The sequence below is a fragment of the Marmota flaviventris genome, chromosome 2 (genome assembly GCF_047511675.1).
Source record: "Marmota flaviventris isolate mMarFla1 chromosome 2, mMarFla1.hap1, whole genome shotgun sequence".
NCBI classification, from domain to species: domain Eukaryota; kingdom Metazoa; phylum Chordata; class Mammalia; order Rodentia; family Sciuridae; genus Marmota; species Marmota flaviventris.
In genome coordinates, this window is record NC_092499.1 from 44,117,518 (window position 1) to 44,144,879 (window position 27,362).

The 27,362-nt window shown below is 36.3% G+C and overlaps 1 protein-coding gene across 4 annotated transcripts; it reads right to left on the bottom strand.

Annotated features, from left to right (window-relative positions):
- Positions 1-4,560: 4,560 nt before the first annotated feature.
- On the bottom strand, positions 4,561-15,546 carry Dtd2 (D-aminoacyl-tRNA deacylase 2). Of its 4 annotated transcripts, none has more exons than XR_011706596.1 (4): positions 15,369-15,385; positions 11,957-12,026; positions 11,046-11,102; positions 8,006-8,095 (listed from the first exon to the last, which is right to left on the bottom strand). XR_011706596.1 is itself a non-coding variant. In XM_027929554.2 (3 exons), the coding sequence occupies exons 1-3, from the start codon at positions 15,477-15,479 to the stop codon at positions 7,770-7,772; spliced, it is 507 nt and encodes a 168-aa protein (XP_027785355.2). In that variant the 5' UTR covers positions 15,480-15,546; the 3' UTR covers positions 4,561-7,769. The 4 variants fall into 4 exon arrangements, 2 of the variants coding, with proteins under 2 accessions (XP_027785355.2, XP_071463926.1); XR_011706595.1 differs by lacking the exon at positions 15,369-15,385 and adding an exon at positions 14,967-15,045; XM_027929554.2 differs by lacking the exon at positions 11,046-11,102 and having other exon boundaries at positions 4,561-8,095; positions 15,369-15,546.
- Between the last annotated feature and the right edge of the window lie 11,816 nt (positions 15,547-27,362).

Consider the following 27,362-nt stretch of genomic DNA (forward strand, 5'->3'; position numbering starts at 1 on the left):
ACAGGTGGGTATATAGCAAATAAAGCAAATACAGCAAGATGCTAATTGTAGGATCCAGATAGTGGGTATCTGGGTGTTGTCTCTATAATGCTTTCAACTTTTCTGTGGGTTTACACCCATTTTTCCAGTTCTTGAAACAAACTCCAGTGTTTCCATTTACTTGTATTCCTCCAATTATGTGTTTGATTCTTTCCTTTGGCATTTTTTTTTCTGTTTTTCCGATTGCTCTCAATTTGGTTGGAACTCAAATTCTCTATTATTTGCTATACCATCTCTAAATTTTAATTTTCAAAATTCTGCTGAAATGTTAATGCTCTCCCAATGGGATGAAATCTCTTCCATCTCCACAGTGCTGTTTTAAACCTTCCTATTGGCACAATTACTTTCTTTGTATTCCCAGTTAACTATTTCAATATCCCAGTTATGTTATAGTGTCTAATGAGGATAGAACTGTGCTTTTTTTTTTTTTTTGGTGTATCTCTATAAACATACTGATAAGCAGTGAAGATTAGATGATTAAATTTTGTTTTAGTTTCACCTATAATTTTTATAATTAAGATTCAAATCAGCTTCACATTTCTACTTGAATAAACTTTCAGATGCAACAAAACTAAACATATTACAATCTGAATCCATCTTCTCCAGTAACCCATACACGAATTTTCAGAGTGATTTTTCATTCTTCCTTTGTTTTTAGCTCCACCCCAACCAATTAGCTGCTCTGAAGTTATGTTCTTCTTCAAGACATTAACCAGTATCTCCAATTATGTTTATTTTCACCAGTGTGTTGTAGAGAAGTAGGGAGCCCCAGTCTCTTTATGTTTGCACTATTCAAAAAAGCTGTCTTCTCTGGGGTTGGGGTTGTGGCTCAGTGGTAGAGTGCTCCCCTAGCATTTGTGAGGCCCAAGTTTCGATCCTCAGCACCACATAAAAATAAATAAAGGTATTCTGCCAACTACAACTAAAAAATAATATTAAAAAAAGTACTTATGTGGTATTTAAAAAAAAAAAAGCCTGTCTTCCTGCCACCAGATTCTTTTTCTATAATCCTTATATACCATGACACTACCAGGTAAATACTTGTAAAAACTCCTTTAATTATGTCACTCTTTTCTTTAAAAGCCTTCAATGACACCTTGTTAGTCCAAAGTTTGAAATGCCCTCCCACATCCCTAGTACCTATAGAAATTTCCCCCATTCTCTGAAGGATAGTTTGAATTGCCATGCTTTTTTTTTTTTTTTTTTTTTCCCATGCCTTTTAAAACAAGGATCTTCCATCCCTATTCTATTCTACATCTCATAGATGGCATCATCCAAATACCACAGACCACATACTACCTGAGACATTTGTCTTACATGTGCCCTACTAGATAGTAAGTTCTTTGGGGTTATAGGTCATATCATAAACTATTTTACACAGCTCCCAGCTCTACTATGGGCCTGCAGGTTCTAAGACTACAACTTAAACTGGAAAGCAACTAACCATAATGCAATATTAGGCAAGTTTTAGAACATTTTCAACATCTGGGTTTACAAAGGTGAGTATATATAAATATACATATACATGTGTATATATGAAATAAAGGCCAGAGGGACTATCTAATTTTATCAGGAGAAAAAATAATCCAGGCACCAAGCAAAAGAAACCTTGAAGATGATCCTATCTGCTCATAAAGAGACTTACATTGGACTACAAAGTAAGTCAAAAGATGCCAGGAATAGAAAATGTACCTTAGCAGGAGACTTTCATGTTTTGAGGTCAGCCTCAGCAACTTAGTGAGTCCCTGATTCAAAATAAAATAGAAAGTGATGGGAATGTTGCTTGGTGGTTCAAACCCCAGTACAAACAAGAAAGAAAAAAAAAAAAGTGTGCCCTAGTTTATTTATATCAGTACAAAGCTTAAGTAAACAATATCCCAAAGTTGGAGCCAAGGAGTGTATTTTTTTTGCAAGTATGTTCAGACATTTCCTGAAAAATCTCCATATCCTCTAGGAAAAAAAAATCCACAATTACTTTTCCAGACACAAATGGTATAACAATAGTTAATGGTTCTCAAATACTATTAAAAAGGGTGTGGGTATATTCTCTACATAAATCCTTTTTGCATTCAGATAAAAAACTGATCATAGGTCAAATTTTATGAAGCTTTAGAGAAAAATACTGGCTAATACAGTGCAAAGAATTCATTCATATGGAAAAGTCCAGTATAAACTAGAGTCATACTTATGTCATTGTTGGCTATTTGTAACACATCCCATGGAACTGTTTTATTTCATAATTAAATATGGGGGGGTTAATAAAGATTCAAAAATTCATTATTATAAACAAAATAGAGACATTTTTGTTTCAAAAGAAGTTTATTTTATGGAAGACTTAAATACAAGCTTTCTTAAATAATAGTTTTCCATGCCTATAACAATGATTTGCTTTTTGAACACCTTTTTTAGGTATAAATCTTTGATATAAATTCAGTTGTACTATATTTTTTTAGGATATTATTCAATAAGCTTTTAGAAAATGTAGGGTGACCATTTTGATATAACACAGAAATAAAAACGAAGCAACAATGTCCATATTTGTGCTGAAATTAAAAAATCCTTCATTGTACGTTACGTTCACCTTTTCTGGTGCTATTTAGTATATTAATACAAGATGTAGCTGAATTAAACTTGGTTCTTGCACGTCCAACCTCTCCTTATTCCTTAACAACTAACTTATTCCTTAACAACTATGTATGAACTGCTGGTATAACTTAACTCAAATTAAGAGTATTCTAGCCACTGATGTATCTCCATATTAATTCAGAGAATATTGAGAATTACTCAGCCTATACAATAGGCAGAGCATTAAAGAAGTACTGTGAGAGATAAAATGTTTATACTATACTAAGTCTATCTACCACTATTCGGTTTCTCTGCATTATTACTTGTACTCTTGTAGTTAAGATATGAAAATACAAAAAAAAAAAAATTAAAATCAAAGTATTCAATCTCATAAAACACATTACAACTGTCAAGACTGGCACAACGATAATGCCAAGGGAGATAGAGGTAATCTCTACCTTCAAAAGAGATTGACTTGAGCTAGACATGGAATAATGATGGACTTAGAGGACAGCCTCAGAAGGCAATTTAGGTAAGGGTAAGACCTAAGACAAATATCCTTAGGGCCATACTGGAAAATTTCTGTACAGGAATAGCAGGAGAAAAGATTAGAAAGTTAAACTATAGCCAGGTTATAAAACATTGAAACTAGTCTTAAAAGTCTGGACTTCATTATGAGTAACAGTGGTTTCTGGGATTGAGTGTATGCAAGAACTGCCTGGGAGGTGGGAGATTGGTGACTGACTAGACACATTTTTGACTCTTGAGATTCTTCCTATCCTTTACCATGCAGTACTGGGGATTGAACCAGTAAAGCACCAGGGGTGCTTTACCTCTGAGCTACATCCTCAGCCCCCTTTTTTATTTTGAGACATGGTCTTGTTAAGTTGCCAAAGTGGCTTTGAATTTATGATCTTCCTGCCTCAGTCTCCTGAGTTGCTGGGTATTATGGTTTGGATATGAGGTGTCTCCCCAAAACTCATGTGTGAAACAATGCAAGAACATTCAGAGGTGAAATGATTGGGTTATGAGGGCTTTAACCCAATCAGTGAATTAATCCCCTGATAGGGATTAGCTAAATGTTAACTGAGGGTGGGCCTACAGTGTGGTTGAAAGAGATGGGCCATTGGAGGCATGCCTTTCAGGTATACATTTGGTGAACAGAGCTTAGTCTCTGCTTCTTGATTATGGTGTGTGCAGCTTCCCTTTGTCACACCCTTCTGCCATGAGTCCCAAAGAATGGAGTCAGCCACCTATGGACTGAGATGGCTGAAAACCTTTATTCCCAAAATAAACAACAACAAAAAAACTTGTCACTGTTTACACCCTGCAAATACCTTTACTTAACAATGCATTTTTCTTGCTCTTTCTCTGCCTCTCTGATATCTCTAGAATCTCCAATCACCTCTCATACTTTGCCCTTTTTAAATGTTATTTCTCAAGATTCTAACTTTGGTTTTCTATAGTTCTGAGTGATTGCACTGGGAGCCTTGATACCAACCTTAGAAGTTTAATCTTTGTCCTCATGATAAAGAAGAGTTATGAAAGTTTCTAAGCATTAGAATATTACAGACATGTTCTAAGAACACTTCCTTGGAGACAGTCTATAGAAAAGAGTTAGAGATAGGAGCAATAGGAGGGAAAATTAATAGGGAGACTATCAACATAAAGACATTTTAAACTAGGCGTGGTGGCACACCCCAGTAATCCTGTAATCCCAGTGGTTTGGGAGACTGAGGCAGGAGGCTCGAGATTTCAAGGCCAGCCTCAGCAATTTAGCAAGGCTCTAAGTAACTCAGCGAAACCCTGTCTTTAAATAAAATATAATATAAAATATAAAAGTCATCACCAAGGTATGGTTTCAGAATGAAAATGTTACTTTTCTAGTAGTTCTTCCCTTTCAGAAACTTGTATTTCAATGAATCAATAGACAATACACTTCTAAATACACTGAAGTTTCATAATCACGTAGTTTTTTAATTATGTAAATTTCGTTACATTAGGTCCTCTGCAGTTAATCACAGATAGTAAATATTTGACATGACACTGTTCTCTTATAACACCAACATTTCTTATTCTCCAAAATAAGTGGCACAGAATTCTATGATATTTGATCTTGATATTTGATGTTTAATTCCTTCATTATAGAATCAACAAATTACTAATTTACAAGTCATTAGTGTAGATATTATTTATAAATGGCATGTCTTCTGTTATAATGTGAACTAATTAAGGAGTGGTAAAAGTGTATTTCATTTTAATTTATGAGTATATTCAAAATATTAAAGCCACATCTATTGTCTTTACACAATATTTTCATAATTAAACCCAGGAGGTTTCTAAATTGACAGATAAAACTTTTATTATTATTATTATTTTAGTTGTAGTTAAACACAACACCTTTATTTTTTTATGTGGTGCTGAGGATCGAACCCAGGGTCTCGCACATGCAAGGTAAGTGCTCTACCGCTGAGCCACAACCCCAGCCCCCCACCAGATAAAACTTTTAAAAAAGGAATTGTATCCTATTTGAAACATTCTAAAATCTTAACAAAAAGATGCAGAAGGCTCCTAAATTAGATGCAACCCTACTTGCATTTAATTTAGTAAATAAACCAATTTATGGACTACTCCTTAAATAATCCACAATGAGAGACAATAAGCCTTCCCAAAGGTCAATTTCAACTTTAGCAAGTTTCATTACAAGAAAGATTAAAAGAAGGAAATTATTCCTCCCTATTTTGTGACCTTGGGAACATTATTTAATGAGGAGTGCTATCCTCATTACAGATATACCCTGAAGATAAAATAAGAAACATATTGAAGGTTTTTGAGCACCTCGAGTCAGAAGAGCTACAGAGAGCCAAGGCGAAGTTATTTTCATATGCCTTTTCCCTCTTGTTGTAGCCTTCCTGCAAATGAAGGAAAGCTGAACATCACCTTGTGCTTAATAACTCTTTGTGTACTTGAAATTGCTATTCTCCACAAGTGTCTCAATCAAGTTTTTAAAAGAGAATTGCTTGGACTATAAAATAGCAATCTAGGGCTGTGAGTCAGCATTTTACCTAGACATACAATCAAAATGATTTAAAATAGGTAATACAATCTTTTGGCAAGACATATACATCTCCTTGGAGAAGCTTTTCAGAAAATTGGAGTTTGCAAGTTTATGAATAGTTTATTACATTTCAATAAGTGTATTGTGAATCAATAAAGTAAAAGTTAAGGACAATGAGTTCATTATCAAGCCAGTTATTGATTCTCAAGTTCCAAAATAGAATAGTACAGGAAGGGTAGAGAGAAAATGGGACATTGTGTAATAATTAGAAATTTTAAGTATATTAGGAACAAAAACCAACGGAAATTATCACATAAAGGAATTTTTAGTGGCTACTTAAGATGTTTAAGTTAATTTCTTCATCTTTTTGGTAATCAGAAATATTTAATTTTCACTGTTAAATAACATCTTTTAAATCAGGTCATAGAAATATGCAAAAACCATTTATTACCTATTTTTAAAATTTTTATTTTTTTTACATGAGCTCTCATTATTATTATTATTTGCATTACAATTCTTACCTTTTACAAACTCATTTCTTCTAAGAGTTTCTCATGTATTTTCCTTTGAAAAGTTTACTGTGTTAGCTGTTATCTTACATCATTGTCATAGTCAGCGTGAGGTGCCATAACAAAATATCATAGGCTGAGTGACTTAAACAATAAAAATTTTATTTTCTCACAGCTCTACAGGCTAGAAATTCAAGATCAAGGTAACAGCATGATCAGTTCTGATGAGGGCTCTCTTCCTAGCTTTGTATATGTCTTGTGGTCATCTAAAAGACATATACATCTCCTTGGAGAAACTTTTACTACATCTTCACATGGTGAGAGTATAGAGAGGTAGTTCTCTGGTGTTTCTTTAAAGACACTAATCCCATCATGAGGGTCCCACCCCCCAAGTCCTCATCTTAACTCTAGTTACCTTCCAAAGGCCTCATCTCCAAATATTATCACAGTGGGGATTAGTGGTTTAACATATAAATTTTGGGGGAGGGCACAAATATTTAGTATATTAACATTTACTAACAGAAAAATTGACAATGGTTCCAAATCATTAAATCAATACAAAACTGATTAAAAACAACCAATCAATACAAGTCAACTAAAAACAACTTCCTGAGAAAGCTTCCCTTTTTCTTCCTTGTATAGCAATCTAATTCAACAAGAAAGGAAATTCCTAAAAAAATTTATGAACTCAGTAATTTAAACCAAAGATAGAAACTGAGACATACATGGTTTTGGTGAACACTGAAAAACAGAGCATTAATCTCTCGTTGTGAATATGTTTAATAAAAACAACTATGAATGTTTTATACCTGATTCCTATATCAACTAAATATTTTTTTTGCTTAAAAAAATTTTTATTGACACATAACAATTGTACATATTTATGAGGTACTAAAGATTATTCAAATAATCTAAAGCATTTAGATGTCCTTGGAAAGTAATATAATGTACAATAACATTTCTACATTACATTTTCATAGATATTATTAAAAGGAATAGTAAGTTACATATTATTTCATTCAAAATATAGAAAACTGAGCTGGGAAGATAGCTCAGTGGCACAACATGTGGTCTGCATGTGCAAGGCCCTGGCTTTGATCCCTAGCACCACACACACAAAAAAAGAAAACTGAAATAGTGAAACAAAATCGACAAAGTTATAATTGGTTTGTGTTGGATTTCACCTCAACTTTCATACAATGACTTTTACTTTTAGTACATAGTACATAAATTTGAGGGTATAAGAAATGTGTTTTTCTTAATTGTACACATTACTTCATTACAAAATAAAATGTATATAATCTTTAAAGTATGGTTTAAAAGGCTTCTTTAATGATCATCAAGTGAATAAACAAGGATTTTTCAAATACTTGAGTGGAAGGATGGTAGAAAACAGGATAGAGTGACTGAGCTCTAGAGTTTAGGTGACTTGACAAGGTCATCTGATTAGCATGTTGCAATTATTTACGGGACCCAAGATTTTCTTATCTGAAAATGCTATACATTAGTATATTCAAGAGACAAAGGGGCAAAAAACCTAATTATAGTCCAGGTCATTTTATACCACAAAATAGCTGTAGGAACTAACTTTTAATTTCTCAAAACTCAATTAGGTGTGTGTATGGTCCATTGGTATCCAGCTTTAATACCTGCCTATTCCCATAAGTGCCATGTTCCACTACAACCCCAGCTTCAGCGCACTTACTGTTTGCAGCTAATTCTTTTTCACAGAGAGATACAAATAGGGAATAAAGTTCTAACCCTTCTTCTTTTCCACAGTTGGAGTGATACTGCATATTTCTTCCTTTTACTCTACCACCAAGGGTGGCTTGAGGGATGATAAGAATGTCTCCAGGTAGATCCAGTACACAGACGTGCTTGCCATTTTCTGTCTCACTTAATTTCACATTTAATAGTGTATTAACTAGATGGGGAAGAAAGGCAAAACAATTTGAAGTGAAAAACAAACATGAAGAAGAAACATCAGTCTTTTAGTTAGCAAATCTCATGTTGAAAACCCAGTTTGTTAGCTCTTGCTCCTAAACCACTCTCTATTTAAATTTTAAAAAGTGCTTCACTAAACTAAATGAGCATGAAAAATAAAGCAAATTTCATGGAGAAAACTGCATGATGTTTAAAATTTGACTTGACAGCTAAGATTATCTAACAATAAGTCATCTAGAAAGTTCAAGAATTAACTGTAAAATGAAACCTTAAATATTGTTGTCTCAGGGGAATACATGGCAAGATTTTATCTTCCTGTTCCTTTTATTTCATAAGCAAATCCCACTGGAAAAGAACATTATAAATCCTTCTCAGAAAATTCTGCTCTGTAACAAAATTAAAATTTTAGTACACTGGGGCTGGAGTTGTAGCTCAGTGGTATAGCACCTGTCTAGCACATGTGAGGCACTAGGTTTGATCTTTAGCACTATATAAAAATACATATATAAAGGTATTTGTGTCCATCTACAATTAAAAAATATTCTACTTTAAACTTTAAATTACCTAGAGTTTTAAGATATGACAAAGCTTCCAGGTTCAATCTCATTACAAAAAAGCTGATTTTATAGTTTCATAACCTTAAAGGCACAATTAACATAGACTAACCATTTTATAAATATAACCCATGGGAGAAACACAGGTGAAATTCATTGTCAGAAATGAAAAAGTAACTCAAAGATATGGCTACTAGCATTATCTTTGTATACATACAATAAAACAGCGATATTTTATAGCATTTATGAGACTATAGCTAATAAGTGTCAAAACCACTATAAATATCTAAGTGTAGCTAAACCCTACAGTTAGAAAACCTTTACACCTCAACATTAACCATTTTCAAAACAATAAATAAGTGTCTAAAATAGACTCAGTATCTCCCTACTTCTATAAAGGTATAAATGAATTCTGCTTGCAAAGAAAAGTTCTAAGACAACAAATGATAAAAGAAACCTTACATTCCTGCCCTCAAATCAGATTTTAAAAGGTATGCTTCCAGTTTTGAGTAGTCAGTGATTTTGATTATAGGAGGATTTATAGGAAACATTAGTAAGGAGTTGGTATGGTGACCCCACTCTAAACATTATAAAATAAAACCTTGTAAAAAACTGCCAAGGTAAACACGCAAAGAAATTCCCAAGCTATGCTTTAAGCACCTTCAATTTTCACTTAACAATCACTTATTTTTAAATGCCTTTAATTTTGTCTATTACAAATCGAACTTTACTATATAGCCAGCAATCCTATTGACCGCTTCTAAGGAAACTATAACTATCCAGAGCACTTCTTTCCAATGAAAATCACTATCCAGCTATGCAGGCCTCTGGCTACGGAGAGACTAAGTAGTCAATTTTGGAATAACAGGCAATGGGATGTAATATAATTTATTACACTTCCCCACACCTCCCTCTACTGGTTATTACTGGGAATTCAATGCTGAAGGTATACAAATATGTATATATAAGTACAATACAAATGCAAATATAAGTAAGCAGAATTAAAATGAGACAATGTATTAAATGCATGTTGGAAACTCAAAGATCCTAAGACAGGTTATCAATCAAGTATCTTCAATGATGTATATAGGAATCAAGCTTTGACAGATCCCTGGATCTCAGTTCAATTATATTAAAGATGAATTGAAGATGATTCTACACATCTCTATATTGGATATGCTATTTCAGATTTTAGGATATAACTAGTTATGTTCCCATGGGATGAAATATTAGATTGGAAAGATCTGAATCTATGTAATAAATATGAGGTGGGATTTAAGAGAATCCCAAAACATTGGCTTACTATGCCTCCTGGAATACAGGGAAATACAAACTAATGCTATCAATATGGATGCATTTATTTTCCCTGTAACTCAGACCATCAGAATGAGAGTCATACAGCTCTTTACTGTAAATCATGAAGTTTTGTGTTAGATTATTCACTAAAAGAGTCAAGGCAGGCCTCCTAAGCATTTTTAATTCACCACAATCTTATACATGTATTTAAAGTGCACTCACAATTATAGACACAGACAGAAGCACATAGGATTTAATCATTATAAAACAAAACAGAGCTTGAATTTGGTGGGCTTAATTTGTGCTGTTATGATAAAGATCTATTTACAACTCTATGAGAGGGGCTGGAGACGTAGCTCAGTGGTAGAGTGTTTACCTAGCACGTACAAGGCCCCCTGGTTCAATCTCCACTACTGGAAAAAAAGCGAAACAAAACAAAACAAAAATCCCCAAAACATCTCTATGAAACAACTTTAGAAAGTTAGCTTTAAGTCAGAACGACAAAATATTTTCTCCTTAAACCCTTCGAAATTTCCTTATTATCCTCTGGATTCAAATTTCAAACTTAAAAGTTACTAGCTTTCCATCTCACTCATCACAGTCCCTTCTTCTTTTTTTTTTTTTTTAATTGTTGATGGACACAATAACTTTATTTTATCTATTTTTTTAAAATGTGGTGCTGAGGATCAAACCCAGTGCCTCAGGCATGCAAGACACGTGCCCTACCACTGAGCCACAACCCCAGCCCTCATCACAGTCCCTTCTTAAGCATAGTTTCATGCTTTGACATAGTTGTCAAACATGTTTGATCTATGAATATAAAATTCCCTTCATTAGCTTGACTTTTTGTCAAGCTATTTGTCCTTGAGTTCTATTATGTGAACCTCTTCTAGATTAACTTCTGCAAGCTTCAACTACTCATTTGTGTAATTTCATTTTTTCTTTCTTTTTTTTTTTTTTTAAAGCTTGAGACAGGCTCTTGCTATGTTGCCTAGGCTGATCTCAAACGTCTAGACTCAAGCAATCCTACTGAGCAGCTGGAACTACAGGTACATGCCACTGTGTTCAGCTTATACTTACTAATCCAAATAATGGGTGCTGTCCCTCAATCTTCGGAATAGCTCCATTATTTCATATCTATGAAGTACACACAAACACACACACACGCATATTTGTTAGAACTGTATTTGAGACATGCTGCATTGAGACAGCATGTTAGTTGATTTGGTACATCTGAACCTATATAATTATCATAAGGAATGTGCAGTGCTATGAATTATCCAGGATTTTTAAAAGTTGCAGGCAAAATTTTTCAGAGGTCCTTAAACATTTATTCTGCTTTCTATGGAGCCAGAGGAGGTGTGGCTGAGATAACATTGAATTCGGTTCAAGAACCAGAAGAACTGTATTTAAACATATTCCTACAAAGAAGTAAATGATCAATGTAAGTTCTTTGATAACAATGATGTAAATCTGAACTGTCCAGGTTTGATGGGACTCATCCTGTGTATACAGTGTCATACACTGCTTGTTATGGACTCTTCTGTTATCTGGGGATAATGGAAACTATATTAAGAAACACAGCATCTGTTTCTCCCTATGTGGCCACCCTGCTTCTAACAACTTTCTGTATCCTTGGCTGAACTGTGTGTCTACTCTTCTAAATCAACCTATAAGCCATCTGAAATGTTGTAGATGTTTTAAAAGAATTCTACCATACATGCACACTTTAAATTTTGCAACAGGAAAAAAATAAGCCAACAATACTACACAGAGTTGAATAATAACATATATTAGGACAAATAAGATTGTGCTTCTTGGTTGGGGATGTAGCTCAGTGGTAGTGCTTTCTCAGCATGTGCAAGGCCCTGGGTTCAATCCCCATCACCAGGGGGAAAATAATTGTGCTTCTCTCTCTCTCTTTTTTTTTTTTTGGTCTATTGCTGTTCTTTCTCCATCTTCAAAAAAAGAAAAAAACATCAAACACATACCCATTTTTGGAAGAAGTTCTTTATCAGCTCCCTTGAAGAAGCACACATAGATCACTAATCCTCTCTGAACCTATAAGAAATCATCACAGAAAGCTCAGATTAGAAAGAAGTCTATACAGAGCTGTAGAGGTAAGTGAATAAAATTTTATAACTGTTACAAACTTGGAGGTTCAAATCAAAGAAAAGAAAGAAGACTTACAATAGATTTGATTTCTAAATGAATATATGAGAAAATGAAATATTTTAAAGTTTCAATCAAAATTATTTTTCAAAAAATTACACTTAAAATACAACCAACAGGGTTGGAGTTGTGGCTCAGTGGTGGAGCACTTACAGGTGCTACGGGTTTGATTCTCAGCACCACATAAAAATAATAAATAAAATAAAGGCATTGTGTTCATCTATAACTAAAAATATTTTTTAAAAATACTACCAACAACAATTTACCTCTACTAAAATCAATAGGACTTTCAGACAGCCTCCTCCCTAGTAAGTAAGGATGACAAACTTAAGAAATATTTATATAGCAGGGCCCATTTATTCAACACCAAATGAATTCATACTCTATCAGATAGGAGATAAATAAGCAACAGTGTAACTGATGTCTTTTTATATCATCCTCTTTATTCCCCCTAATGCGCTTACTTGTATAGTGAAAACAAGGTATAAATTCCAGGAAACCCTGATTATTTTTTGTTATTGTTGTTATTGCTTTAAATATAATTATTAACATTTGTTAATAACTTCTACATGACAAGGTTGGTTGTTATCAGGAGTATAAAAAATAGCTCTTGTAAGAGACCATAAGAAAGAATAATTTTGATTCTGCTGCTAAGTTAACTGTTCAACTTTTGATTCTATGTATTAACTTAATTGATTAAGGAGCCTCATTGACTCTAGAAGTTATTATGGAGATTAAATGAGTTAATATTTGTAAAGTGCTTAACACAGTGCCAGGTTCATAGTAAATACTACCTGTTTATTATGAGAATATATAAATAAATTTAAAGGCAAACACACAATTTATTTAACATTTTAACTTCCAAAGCACTTTACAGATAGGACTGTTTTATATATGATAGGACTCAATTTATCTGTTAATTGTATTAACATTCAACTGTATCTTCTGGGCTCTATGTGTTATCTAAATGGTTTTCTATGTAAATATAAATGCAGCTCTGCAATCATACTTGATTTACCGGAAAAGGAGTCATTTTAAAAAAATGCAAATGTGCCCCTGGATCAAAAGCAAGAGCCTCCCATGAATACCCATAATGATGGGCTGGCAAGCTACACTACTATCACAAGCCTTTTCACTGAGCCCAAATCTTTAGCATTCACAGCTGTACACTTGCAATGTCAGAATTAAGCACCTAATAATTCCCAGAAACAGATATCTGGTTCTTTCCAGTAACCAAATTACCTCCTCATTATTTTCTTTTTGTTTATTCCAATAATAGGTCTGAAGTTATAATATATAGATTCCTTTTTTGGGATGTGTGTGTGGGGTGGGGTTATGGCTCAGCAGTAGAGCGCTTGCCTCAGACATGCAAGGTCCTGGGTTCGATCCTCAGTACCACGTTAAAATAAAGTTATTGTGTCCAACTACAACTACAAAAAATAAGTATTAAAAAACCAGATTCCTCTTTTCAAGTCAAAGTCACTTTCCTGTAGCTTCTTTGTTACAAAACATTTCAAATATGAAGAAAAGTACAGATAATTCTCACAGTAGCTTAAAAATGTTCAATTCCCAGGAAGAAAAACATTAAATTTGTGACAGCATAGTTCCACATGAATGAAACTAAGAACAAGCAAAGCAGCTTTCAAATCTTTCAACATCTAAAAGGCTATTTCTAAAAAAGAAAAAAAAAAAAAAGAACTTTGATAATAGAACAGGGTAGAGGAGGTTTGAGAAAGATGAAAGAATTTATGCTTTCTCACCATGTAATCACTTGTCATCTCTTTAATATAGTTGTGTGTGGGAGAAGGGAAGTCTTTAAAAATAGCTTTTAAAGTTTATAAACACAAACTGATAGCTTGGAACGCTGCAATAAAATATCTCTGGTTTTGCATAAGAAAATGTGGTGTGAAGAACATAAAAAAATAAAGAGGCTCAGAAATACTCTAAATGATAAGTTAGAAGTTTACAGTGCCAGGAAGCAACAATTTAAATCGGTGAGTCTCTAGATATAAATATAAAATATATAAATATAAAACCCACACAATTTCAAATATGCAAGAGAAATTAAAACCTCAACAAAAGGTTACAACAAAAATAAGAAATAGGAAGAAGAATTTCTGAAGAGGGGTGAGAATACAGGAATTTTATGCACATAAAAATTCCCAAATTAGCATAGGATAATAGATTCTGACTTACAAATAATTACCCACGCATCATAGTTCATGTGTAGTGTTTAAAATAATGACTAGGATTGTTAAGAAATGCTAGGTCTGGGACCCAATTCAGAGATCAGTGAATGAAATTTTACTACATTAAAGATTCTGAGTATCACCCAAAGTCTTAATTATGGACTTCCCCGGCTTATATTTTAACTTACTCCGCATATATGACTAAGGACTTAAAAAAACATTTTACTTGTTTTTGCAATGTAATGGGAGACAGGACATCAAGAAAAGGCAGGTAGGCAGGTAAGCAAGTAGGGGGAATTCAACGTAAACATTTCATAATTCTTTGGAGGAAATGTGTTTGATAACAGTGCAACATTATTATACAAGGAGTGATCTATTTTAGGTGGAAATTAGTGAAATTCAAATAAACAAACAAAAAATGTTTCTTGGGTTGGGGATTGTAATTTAGTGGTAGAAAGTTTGCCCAAGCGTGGGAGAAGCCAGGGTTCGGATCAACCAGCAAGAAAAAAACAAAACAATATAAATAAATAAATAAAAACTTTCTTGAAAGAGCACTGTGTCTTGGAAAATATCATTTCTGTGCTAAGGTCAAAGGTGGGGCATAAATCAAAGTAGATCTGAACTCTTGAAGCAAGCTAACCTACACACTTGAACCAGTCCAGCTCCGCCCAGGCCAGAGCAGCAGGGCGTCTGAAACTACTAGGCCTCTAGTCCACCGAGCTCAGGTACCGGGACTGAGAGAGGTTCAAATGAACGCGGTCTCTCCAGTAGAGAGGCACTTTCTTCCTCGTCGGAATGTCTGGCGCCGGGAACAGTGGTGCTGGACAGAAAGGTAAAGCGCTGCCAGTAAGACCGCCGGGGCAGTGTCTGGCGCACCGGCCCGAAGTCCGGGGCAGCGCATAGCACAAGCCGCGGTACCTAGCTGCTCTCCTACTCGGTTCCGAGGAGGACCCGTGGGGGCGGGGACCGAGTGACCGAGACAACGCGTAAAGAACCGCCCCTGAGCGCCGTAGGATAACGAGAGCTGCCGGGCCGACGTTACCTCCACCCACTGGGCCGCAGCGTCCCCCTCAGCTGGGCGAACTTGTAGTCGTGCGTGCAGGCACTGCTGCAGAAGCGCCCGAGCCTGAGGCGTCCGGCAGCCGTCAGCCATGGCTCGAATCCGGGTGGCTGTCGTTGGGATTCAGGCCGCGCGCCGATTAGGCCCCGCCCCCGGGGAACTGGCTGGAACGGCGAGGGGGGCGGGGCGACGGAACAGCCCTTGCCTTCCGCGGCTCCGCCCCCTGGAAGACGAGGAAGGGGCTTTCGCTAGGGTGTCCCGGATGTGCAGGCTTCAAAAACAGCCCTAAGTCCCTCCGCAGAACCTATCCAACTCTGTAGAAGGCGCTCAGTGTATACTCTTAAACGACTGGATCTCTTTCCTTTACATCTTTTCAAGAAACATTTTCACTTCAGAAAGCTTAGGCTTCCAGATGTTGAAAAACTTTAAATCTGCTTAAGTCTTTATTATGCTTATTATGAAGATAAATAGAATAAATCAAATGAATCTCAAAGCAAGCAGAGATGGAACTAAAAGCTATAAATCTTTCAGGTTTTTTCGTACCTCAATCAATGAAACAATGTTACTTCCTCTATCAAGAATGCTGCCAAATCACTCTGATTCCACAGTTGCAAAAGGGTACTGTCATGCTATGTGAATATACATTTAAGTATCGATTCTTTAGGAAATATCCTTGATAGCAATATTCTTATCCGAGGAAATGTGGTTGTTAATAAGTTATTTAATCTGCTACTAATACAAAAATAAAACAACACATGATGTATTTATTAATTCTGTGATGCGTTTTCTGTAAGTACATGTTACAATGTAAATCAAAGTAAACAAAGGTTTGATTTTCTTTCCCACACAACACATTCCTTAAACTTGCATCAGATTAGCATTTATTTCTACAGGATTGGAGGGTTCAGACAAGAAATAACAGTGTTGCTCTGATGGCATTACCTAGGTCATTGATTTGGACCCAGTTGGCACAATATGCCTATACATTCGGGTCTGTTCTAGAAGATGACATCACTGACGGGTATTGCTATCCCTACAAAGCAGTGTGACTGAAGAAAATAATCCATGCATAATCAGTGGTCCTTTATGCACAAAATTGAAGCTGCTTTTTGCTTGTTATCCTGAAGGCTGCCTTAAGCTTTTAATAAAAACAAAAAAGCAAAATCTCAGATTGTCTCAACTGCTGAATTACAGAGCTTCCAACATTTGTTGATAATTACGCAGCACAGACACGTTGAATTGCTTAATGTCTGCACTTTTATATCATTAAAACTATTGAGTCTCTATTCTTACTCAATCTCAGACCCAGATTTTATATCTGGAAGGAAATTTACCTAGAGATTGCAGCCATGACCTAGAATAAGAGAGGACTTTTGTGTCTATTTACATACGGTTGCAGGAGATAGAAATCTATTGAAAATAACAAAAATGATGCCAAAAATCTTCCCACAAGGAGGGCCTGTAATAAATTGGAAGCATTTCCTGTGAATGAATGAAGTTTGGTTGGTAATGGTTAGATTTTAAAAAATCATCAACTGCTTTAAATCTTCCCATTGGATAAGAATCACTGGATGTTGTGGTAGGTAATGCAATAGTTTGTGACTCACTTATTCTTTCCTCCTACCGGCAGAGGGCAGTAGAGTAAGCACCCCAAAGCATGGCTTAAATGTTTTATTTTATGAAACCTACTCTCATTCATACAAGCAATAAAATAGTAAAATGTAAATAAAAACAAAGTACTGGAAGTAAAGAAAGTCGGATTATGTCAAGTTCCTGACTGGAGTACTTATATAATATGTAGCAAAGTTGTCATAGATGTGTGTCTTTAATTTTCTTCATAAAGCAGTTATATCTATCATATGTAATGAAGGTGGAGCTGTTTGTACAGTTTTTTTCAAGTTAGAAGAAAAGGCAAAGCATAGCTTTCAATTGGCATTAGAAGAGATTGTAGTTCACTGGAACATAAGAGAGCTTTGCCTTGTGGGTATATGAGAAATCACTGTCTGAGCAGGAATAATTCCCAATAGTTACAATGTTGATGGAGGAGTATATGGGCAGTGGAATTAGTTGTGGACACATTTAGGCCCTCTGGGATGGCATAATAATTGATTCAGAATTATTTTTTGTTCAAGTTGGCCACTCAAAATTCTAATATTCAAAAGTATCTTGAGGCACTGGGATGTAGCTCAGTGGTAAAGCACTTGCCTAGCATATGAAAGGCCCAGAACCAGGAACAAACAACAAAGCATTATATTTCACCAACATGCAAAGTTTGAGAACCACTTCAAAAAGATCCTTTATAGTTGACACCAAGCTTTGGATTGTAAAGAGAAAATAATGGAGAAGGGAAATATAATATGTTTCATAGTTCTCTGGATAAACAGATTTTTTTCCTAAGATTTATCTCTAAAATGAGCTTCTTACCTGAGACTTTATATGTGGGTATGTTAATAAGTAGAAGTGCAACTGTAAGAGGTAGATGTTTTATTTTAGGAAAGGCTGGATGAAATCTAGCCTCCTTTTTCAAAGCCCTGAGACTTATTTTTGTTTTTCAGTGCTTAGGAAGATAATTAGGTTCTGAGAAATTGGTTCACATCAACAAAAATGCACATGAGATTGGGGTAGACCCAGAATACTAATTTAGTTATGATAATAAGAAGAATTTCCATGACATGGAGTGGAATTTCTCACAGAGGGCATGATTGGCATATTTCTTCTATAGTTAACTTAGTATAAGAAAAGCTTAAAGCCTATATAAATAGCATATTTTTTTGTGTAGGCAGAATAACAAAAATATCAGAATGTGGCTTTGTGAATGGAGTCAGAACAAAAAGGGTGAGAAAAACTGAATTTCTGTACTAACAGCTGGAAACAGTAAAAAAAAATATAGTGCACCATGTTCCTATATCAAATGTGATATTAGCGTTTCTAAGGCAGTTTCTTAAATTGTCCCTTGACAAAATCAGAATCCATTAAAACAACCTAAAACACCTCAGAGGTATTATGGACCCAAAGTACTGACTTGACAGTCATTCTACTAAAGATCAGTGCATAGCCTTAGGATATCGCACCCGAACCTAATAAATTTCACCTGGGCTTTTTGAGAAGAGTTGAACAATGGGACAATTCAAGGTTTAGTTCCTGTCAAGAGCTTGCAGGATAGATATTCTTTATTACTGACCCAAGACACTATAGGCTAGAGATCAAAAGAGCAAATGGTGAGGTTATACTTTTTATTGAAAAGTGAAAGGCCAAATTAGAACTTTCATTTGGATGAATAGCTAGCTATGCTAGTTCTACACACATGCGGATGGATTCAAGGATATCTGAAGAAGCAATTCTGTGTCCTCTAAAATATACATATGAGAATTAGGTTCCAAGCAGAAATAATTTTGACTTGGGAAAGTGTCAAAGCAGCTATCCTGAGAGGAAACAGATGGCATAGTTCAAAGGGGTGGCTAAAGAGAGACGAAGGAAGGAACCATTAAGCAGGTTTGTTAAAGGTTAAGGTAAATGACCAAGGGTTAGTGAAAGACCCAGGAGTAGCAAAGAACAGGAAGTGTTTTCCATTCTGAAGGGGTAAGAAGAAGGAACAGTGTTCTTCTGGAACCAGCAAGAGTTGTAGCTAGAGGAAAGAAACTTAACAGGACCTGTGGCCTTCCACAGAGAAATGCAATCCCTAATATCTTTCCATGGCCAGAGAAAAATGTCAATGCTTATCATATATCTTGCAGGATTATCTAGTTGCAAAATCTAACTCTCATCTCTGTATACCCAATTCTTTAATTACAAAGGATTATTTTGTGAAACAATGAAATTTTGGAAGACATCCGTAAAGAAAAATTATTTTAGTTTAAGAATACAGGACAATTATCTATTAAGTTTAATCAGATAATGCTAACAAAACTATATTTATAAAAGTGAAATTAAGTTTCTGTCTGTTATTATATCACATCAACATCACAGGGAATATTTGAGGTAATGCGATTTGGCCCATGCAGATTTCACTTTGTGTGGAGGGGTACCCAATCCGTTAACCAACTCTTTACCAGGGGTATCTCAAGCCAAAGTGTGAAAAGTCCATGTGAATTCTACTTTCAGACATTTGCCACATGTATTAAGACTGTGTAGAAAAAGGAAACAAAGAGATTTATTTTCTTTATTTTTTGGCACTGCTGGGGATCAAATCCAGAGTCTGGCACATAAACATATGTATATATATGTGTGATTTGGACCATTGGTCTTGGACTTTTGATTTCACACTCTTATTTGAAATCTGGCTTTTTTTTTTTTTTTTTTTAGGCTGGGAGTTTAGCTCAGTGGTAGAGCACTTGACTAGTATGTGCCAGATCCTGGGTTTTTATTTTATAATAGATTTGGATTTATAGGAAAGTTTGCAAATCTTAGTACATATGTCCCTCACCTAGTTTCCCAACTTTAGACCAAATTTTAACACTTCAAATTACTGTTACATCTGTCACAACTGTAGAATGAGCACTCAGGACTTTGACTCTATACTTTATTCAGATTTTGTTAGTTTTCCCTTAAATTCCTTTTCTGGATCTCACCCAGGATGTCATATTACCTGTAGTTATTGTGTTTCTCTACGTTGTGACAGTTTCTCAGCGTTTAGTTGTTTTTGATGACCTTTGCTCCTGGTTTTGAGAAACATGGGTCAGGTATATTACAGGATACCCCTCTATTCGAATTGGATATTTCCCCCTAAATAAAGAGTTATGGGGTTTTAGAGAAAGAGAACAGAGGTGAAGTGTCATTGTTATCACATCATATCAAGGGTACACGCTGTCAACTCTTATTGCAGGCGATGGTAATCCTGATCATCTGAATGGAGAAGAGTTTGCCAGGTTTCTCCACTATACAGTCATGTCCCTTCCCTCTAGTGCTTTACTCTTTGGAAGCAAATCACCAAGCATAACCCATACCCAGGACATGGGGAATTAAGATCTACCTCCTTTAGTGGGGAATATCTATGTAAATTATTTAGAATTCTTCTCATACAGGAGATCTGTTTTGAACTGTTTGTACTCTATTATTGGTATTCTCCTTATTGGGTTAGATATTAATGGAAAAAGATTCTTTAAAATTGTTTTTTAGTTGTAGATGAACACAATATCTTTATTTTATTTATTTGTTTTTATGTGGTGCTGAGGATCAAACCCAGTGCCTCACACATGCAAGGCAAATGTTCTACCAACTGAGCAACAACCCCAGCCCCAGGAAGAAGTTTTTGACACATTGTTGTGGTTTGGATCTTAAATGTCCCCCAAAAGTCTGAGTGTTGAAGGCTTGGCTCCGAGCCCATGATGCTTTTGGGATTTATGAAAGGTGAGACCCAGAAGAGGAAGTTAGGTCATTAGGGACATGCCTTGAAGGGGATATTGAAGTCCTGGACCCTTTCTCTTTTTGTTTCTTGGCTGCTATGAGATGAGCAGCTTTGCTCTACCTTGTGTTTTCCACTATGATGTTTTGCCTCACCAGAGGCTTAAGAGCATCAGAGCCCACTGACCATGGACTGAAACCAAATTAAGCCTTTTTTCTTTCAGCTGATTTTCTCAGGTAAGGTTTCCCCAGGGGAGACTGATAAATTATCTTGATCTTTATGTGATTTTTCAGTTTATAGCGTGGTGATACCTGAGCAAATCAATCCAAGCCCTTTTAAATATTTGTATGTATCTGTCAGCCCTTTTGCCAAGCCTGTTTCATAATTTTGATTCTTTTTCCTCCTCCTCCTCCTCCTCCTTCTTCTTCTTTTGATAATGAGGATTGAATCCAGAGGTGCTAACATACTGTATTGATTTTATTTTGTATGAGAGTTATGATTTCATTTTTTTTGAAAATGTATTCTTTCAATTAGGAAATATAGGAATTTAAAAAACATATATAGTTATTTGAAATCCATGGATAAATACCATGAACATCCTTTAAAAAGTGATATCAAATAATATTACTAGTCAAATAAAGAATATAAATTATTGGATCACACTGACTGTATTGCTAAGAAGCAAAATTGTAAGAAATCTAGTTTTGTAGATCTTAGTTGGCTTTATTTGTGATTCTAGAATCAAGCAGCCATCCATACACAAAAATTGTCAAGAATGCCCTTGTCTACCACATCATATTTATAGATAGAGAAAAGAAGGTGACATATAGAAAGTGGAAGTGAACTATAGAGACAGCCCAATTTGTCTCTGTAGCTCAGAGGGAGAGTGCCTGCTGATCCCAATTAAATATAGCTTCCATTTGTCTTATTTGAATATGATTTGAATAGTTGGTCACTTCTTATTGGGTAAGACTCAGCTATTTATTATAAGGGTAGATTATATTCTGTTCACACATCAAATTAAGTTACAGTTCACTCTGTACAGAAAAAAACTTAAAGCATGAATAGACACAACTTAAGAATATTGGTCAGAGTTCCATCAGTGTTTTACTCAGCTTTTTTACCACTGTGACCAAAAGACCTAACAAGAACAATTAGAGGAGGAAACATTTATTGAGCGGCTCATGGTTTCAGAGGTCTTAGTCCATGGATGGCTGACTCTATTCCCTCAGGCTGATATGAGGCAGAACATCATGGCGGAAGTATATAGTGGAGAAAATTGGCTCAAGACATGATTAGGAATCAGAGAGAGCTCTGCTCAACAAGGACAAAATATAAACCCCAAAGGCACATTTTCAGAGACCCACCTCCTTTAGTTACATCCTGACTGTACACAGTTACCATCCATTAATCCTATCAGGGGATTAACACATTGATTAGGTTAAACTCATGATCCAATCATTTCACCTCTAAGCTTTCTTGAATTGTTTCACACATGACATTTTGGGGGACACCTAATATCTAAACCATAATAATCAGCAATCAAACGACATACTCCATATAAGGAAACCTGAGAAAGTTTATTTACAAAGGGCTTATTTTTGAAGGTGTAGGTAGAGAGTAACCACAGAGGGTTAATAACCCAGGGTATAGTAGAAGCTGAGATGTTACCATTCCCTTGATCTGAAGGGAGAAGGGAGGTAGTCTGGAGTCCAGAGGTAGAGACTTGTACAGACCCTTGAGATTAGTTGACCTTCACCAAGAAGCATAGCCAACTTCAGGTGATGCTTTGAGTAGGGATCTAGGAAATATATATCTGCTCTATTCTTCACCCTTCTTTCATTTCCTGCCAGAGCTCCCTATTGGTAAAACTCAGCTAAAAGCCAAAGGCATGAGGACCCATTGATGTGATCCACAGAGGCCAGCTTATTGGGATAGAGAATAAGGTAGAAAATGCTTGAATGTGGATTTGGAGAGCAAGTAAAATATATCTGGCGTACTGACTTCAGATGTCTCAAAGGCTATGGTGAAGATGCTTGAGACTTGTTTTTGTTGGGAGATGAAATCTGGGAAGCCAGAGATAGCTACAGTCAATGTTTCTCATAGAAATCTTTCATTTTCCCAAGAGTTTAGAGAAGTGAAGTTTGACTTAGTGAGTTATCAGTGGAAAATGACTCAAGGTCATTGACCTTCCTTTCCTGACAACTCTTTTTTATTTTCCAGCCGCTGAGGACATGGCAAGACATCACAGGAGAATGTCTTCTGGGCTTCTAGCCTTGGTGAAAATGTCCCTATAAGCCTAATGGGGAACTGCAGGAAGGGGTAGACTACTGCCTGCATTCCTGCATGGGATCATGCAGACTTGAACGAAGTCCTGAAGGAGACCTCTAAGAACCTATTTCTTAAGGCTCTCCTGGAATCTTCTAGATTGTTGGTGAAAGGACTTAGAATCAGATTCGATATGGTACAGAAGAAATAAAAATGAACTTTTAAAAATTGTCTGTGAGTCTTATAACTAAGTAAGACTTATAACTAAAACTTACTCCAAATGAGCATAAATGAATAATAGAGATTTCGATAATGAATTGCTTAAATACACCAAAATCTTTAATTGTATTTGCTGGAGAGGGAAAAAGGAGAGCATTATCATCAGATGGTAGCTCCCTGATTGCTCCTTTCGGCAAGGGAAGCAAAAGAAATATTGTAGGTCCTCAATGTGTTTGAGTCAGGTCATTCTAAAGAACCCACAAATGGAAAAGTCCAACTCCAGAATTAACTAATAACTGCATTCTTGTATTCATCCAACTGTTAATAAACATTCAGTCATCATGCCAGACCATCATGGAGGTACGTGAGGAATAAGATGCTGTTCTTTTTCTCAAGAAGCTCAGTGAAAGACAGAAAACAATGGAAGCATTAGGAAAACTCATTTATCAGTGGGGCACTGTAGCGTAGGCCTGTAATCCCAGCAGCAAGGGAGGCTGAGGCAGGAGGATCCCAAGGTTAAAGCCAGCCCCAGCAACTTAGCGTGGCTGTAAGCAACCTAGTGAGACCCTGTCTCAAAATAAAAAAACAAAAAAGGGCTGGGTATGTGGCTTAATCACTGATGGTTAAGCAAACCTTGGGTTCAATCCCCACTACCAAAAACAAACAAACAAACAACAACAACAACAACAAAAGACCCCATTTCTCTCCACATCACTGTATTCTTTCCTTCCCTTCCGCCTTCCAAGAAGAGAAGGACAGCACTCAGAAGGGGAGCCAACTCTGGGAAAGCTCTGAACTAAACTAAGCAGAGGTGACTGCCCCTGACTGGAGGGAAGGAAGGACTTGTTATCCCAGTTTGGCAGAAAATGAATTTTCAGGGTCATAGCACCACTGGGCAAATTTTTTTCTTAATCAAGAGTTGACTTTCTTTCCAGTCCAAGATCTGTGGAAGTCCTGAGGCTCCTGCTTCAGCTCCCAGACTGCCAGCAATGAGGAAGGAAAAGGAAAAAGATTCCCAAAGGAAAGAGGGAGCCAGAGCCCACGCCCACTCCTGGGGCAGGGGCAGGGCCTGTCTAGGAGGAGAAGGAAACTCATCTTGTACATCACAAGCAGAGTCTCATTCAGAAAGGTGACAGCCACAGTCTCTCCTGTGCATCCATCCCATCAGGGTCTCCCTGAGGGCCTTGACCCCTGGATTGGTCTGCATTTCCCTGATTTTTAATGAAGTTCATTTGTTTGGGGGCCATTTGTAATTTGGCTATGAATTGCTTATTCATGTCTTTCACCCATTTTTCTGAGAGATGGTCTTTTTCTTTGTTTAAAAAAATAAATACTAACACTTTGCTTCTTAAAAAAAAAAAGAGTTGACTTTCTCTTCAGAACTCACTTCTGCCTACTTTTTCTTTCATAGCACTTCTCTGTACTTGTGTTATGCTGCCTTCAGGGTCTCTAAAATTCCCTGTAGGGCTTGACCTCCAACTCCAATTGTTTCCTTCCACTGGGCCACAGTCAAAAGTCTAATATCCTAAGTTCTGCGTTTATCTGTTGTTTATCTCTGCTGGGTGTGAAGCTGATTGAAGTAATTCCCATTATCCTGTGAATGAAGCTTACCCTTCTTAAAAGGTATATTTGCATTTTAATAGCAGTCCTTTAACACAAAGTAATCTCTAATTGGTAGAATGTGTGAGTTACTTTCTGTGGGAAGAAGGAGAAGGGGGAATTATTCTTTAATTCCCTAAATTTAAAAGAGTTGCTGCTCTCAGAGCATCTGGAGTCTCACCTCCCAGTCACTCCTCCGCAGGATGCAATTTTGCTTCTTTCTGAAGTAATGATGCTGAAAAGTTTTTTAGGTTAAATTCAAAGGATGTGTTTCAGGCATCTTCCTTAACCCATCTGCATATCCATACTCCTTCTGAAGTTTCCTTCGCGGGATCCGCTTACCTGACTGCTTCTGAATGTTAGTTTCCCAGTTTGCACCTTGGTTGTTCACTGTGCCCACTGACTGGAGGCTATCTCTTAATTCCTGAGGTTTTAGTTACCATTAATTCATTCTTCCTTCAATACATAGTTATTGGGCATCTACAATGTGCTAAATGTGGTTCTAGGACATGTATATACTGTCATAAACAGTACCACATATGTATGCACATAAAGCTGATTAGACAGAGTGAGAAAGATAATGCACAAATGAGCAAATATTTAATATAATATTAGTACTAATACTATGAGAGATAAAAAGCAAAGTGAAAGTGCAATTTTCAATAGAGCCTCTTAGAGAAATGACAACGGAGCAATTTCAATGAAGCAAGGGATCTGCAGGTTTGTAGGGCACAAATTTATTTTTTGAACTTTAGATCCTACTATGGTTTGGATAAATGTCCCCTAAGAGCCCATGGGTTAAAGTTTTGGTCCCCCCTCTCATGGTGCTATTGGGAGGTGGTGGAACCTTTGAAAGTTCAAGCCTAGTGGGACGAAGTCTGGTCATTGGAGACATGTCCTCAAAGAGGATACTGGGATCCAGGCTTCTTCTTGTTTCTTTTTTTGCTTCCTGGATGCTATGAGGTGAGCAGCTTCCTCTGCCATGTGCTCCTGCAATGATGTGCTACCTTGCCACAGGCTCAAAAACAATAGGAACAACCATGAATGGAAATCCCAAAACTTTCTTTTATTTTTTAAAATTGATTATCTTAGATCTTTTGTTATAGTGATGAAAAACTGATGAACACAATCCTTATAACCAAATACCTATTGGATAGACCACCTGGATATATATCCCTCAAGCACCTGAAAATTCATATGTCTAAGATTTACCTTTACCCACTTTTCTCCTTCCTTCCTTCCTTCCTTGCTCTTACTTTATCTTTCCTTTCTTATCCCTTATTTCTGAAAATGCCACTGCTATCTGTCCTCCAAGACAGAATGTACACATTTTTCATATGTGATTCATCATCTGAACATCTTTTATATTTGGGGAAATTCCCATATTACGAGTAATCCCTTCTCACCCATGTAGAATCAGAACTCAAATTCCAGTCTATTTTGCAGCTGGGATACTGGCATGTGAATAAAATATTACCATGCAAAACTAAATTTGGATGTGAGCAATGTGAATAAACAAGCTCTGCATAAGACTCTTATTGGCAGAGTTTTCAGGGATGGGGGCACTTGAGACCTGATACAGAAATGATATTGGTAGAAGTTGCAGTTGCAGTAAAACCAGTTGCAGGACTCAGTAGTAGCAATAGCAGCAGTTGACATTTTTACTGAAATAGAAAATACCAGTGACATATTTCTAATCTGAACAATTCTGTGGCATGTTTAGTTATTTGTTATAGTTTGGATAATGTGATGTCCCCCAAAAGCTCATGTGTAAGACAATGAGAGGATATTCAGAGGTAAAATGATTTGATTATGAGAGTTGTAACTTAATCAGTAGATTAATCCACTTATGGAGACTAGTCAAGTGGTAATTGTAGGCAGGTTAGATGTGGCTGGAGGAGGTGAGTCACTGGGGGACACTGCCTTTGGGGTTCCTATTCCCTGGTGAGGAGAGCTCCCTCTGCTTCCTGATTGCCATGTCCTGAGAGGCTTTCTTGTGCTATGCCTTCCGCCATGATGTCCTGCTTTACCTTGAGTCTATAGCTATAGAGTTGGCTATCTATAGATTGAGACCTTGGAAACCATAAGCCCCAAATAAACTTTTCCTCCTCTTCATTGTTCTTGTCAGGTCTTGTAGTCATAGTAATGAAAAAGTTGGCTAAAACAGTATTATTCCTGGGAGCTTAGTCTTAAGTATTTCTTTGACTATCCCAATAACTCTATAAATTAATATCTTCTAATTAATCAGTTTTTTGGTTAAAAGAGCCAAAATAAAATCCACTGTTTGCAACAAAGAACACTCTTGATGCAGGAATCATCCTCAACTTTCCCCCTTTTTTGCTATCTCTCAACCCACAGAATTTACAGGACTCTACAGTGCTGGGGAATGGAAACCAGGTCTTTGTGCATGCTAAGCACATGCTCTACCATTGGCCCCTCACCCTCAGTTTTGACCTCTCTCTATCAGGGCAGCCAGTGATCTTTCTAAAATGCAATCTGATTTTATCACTTTTTGCCTAAGGACCAGTCAGTGGCTTCTTAATGCCCTC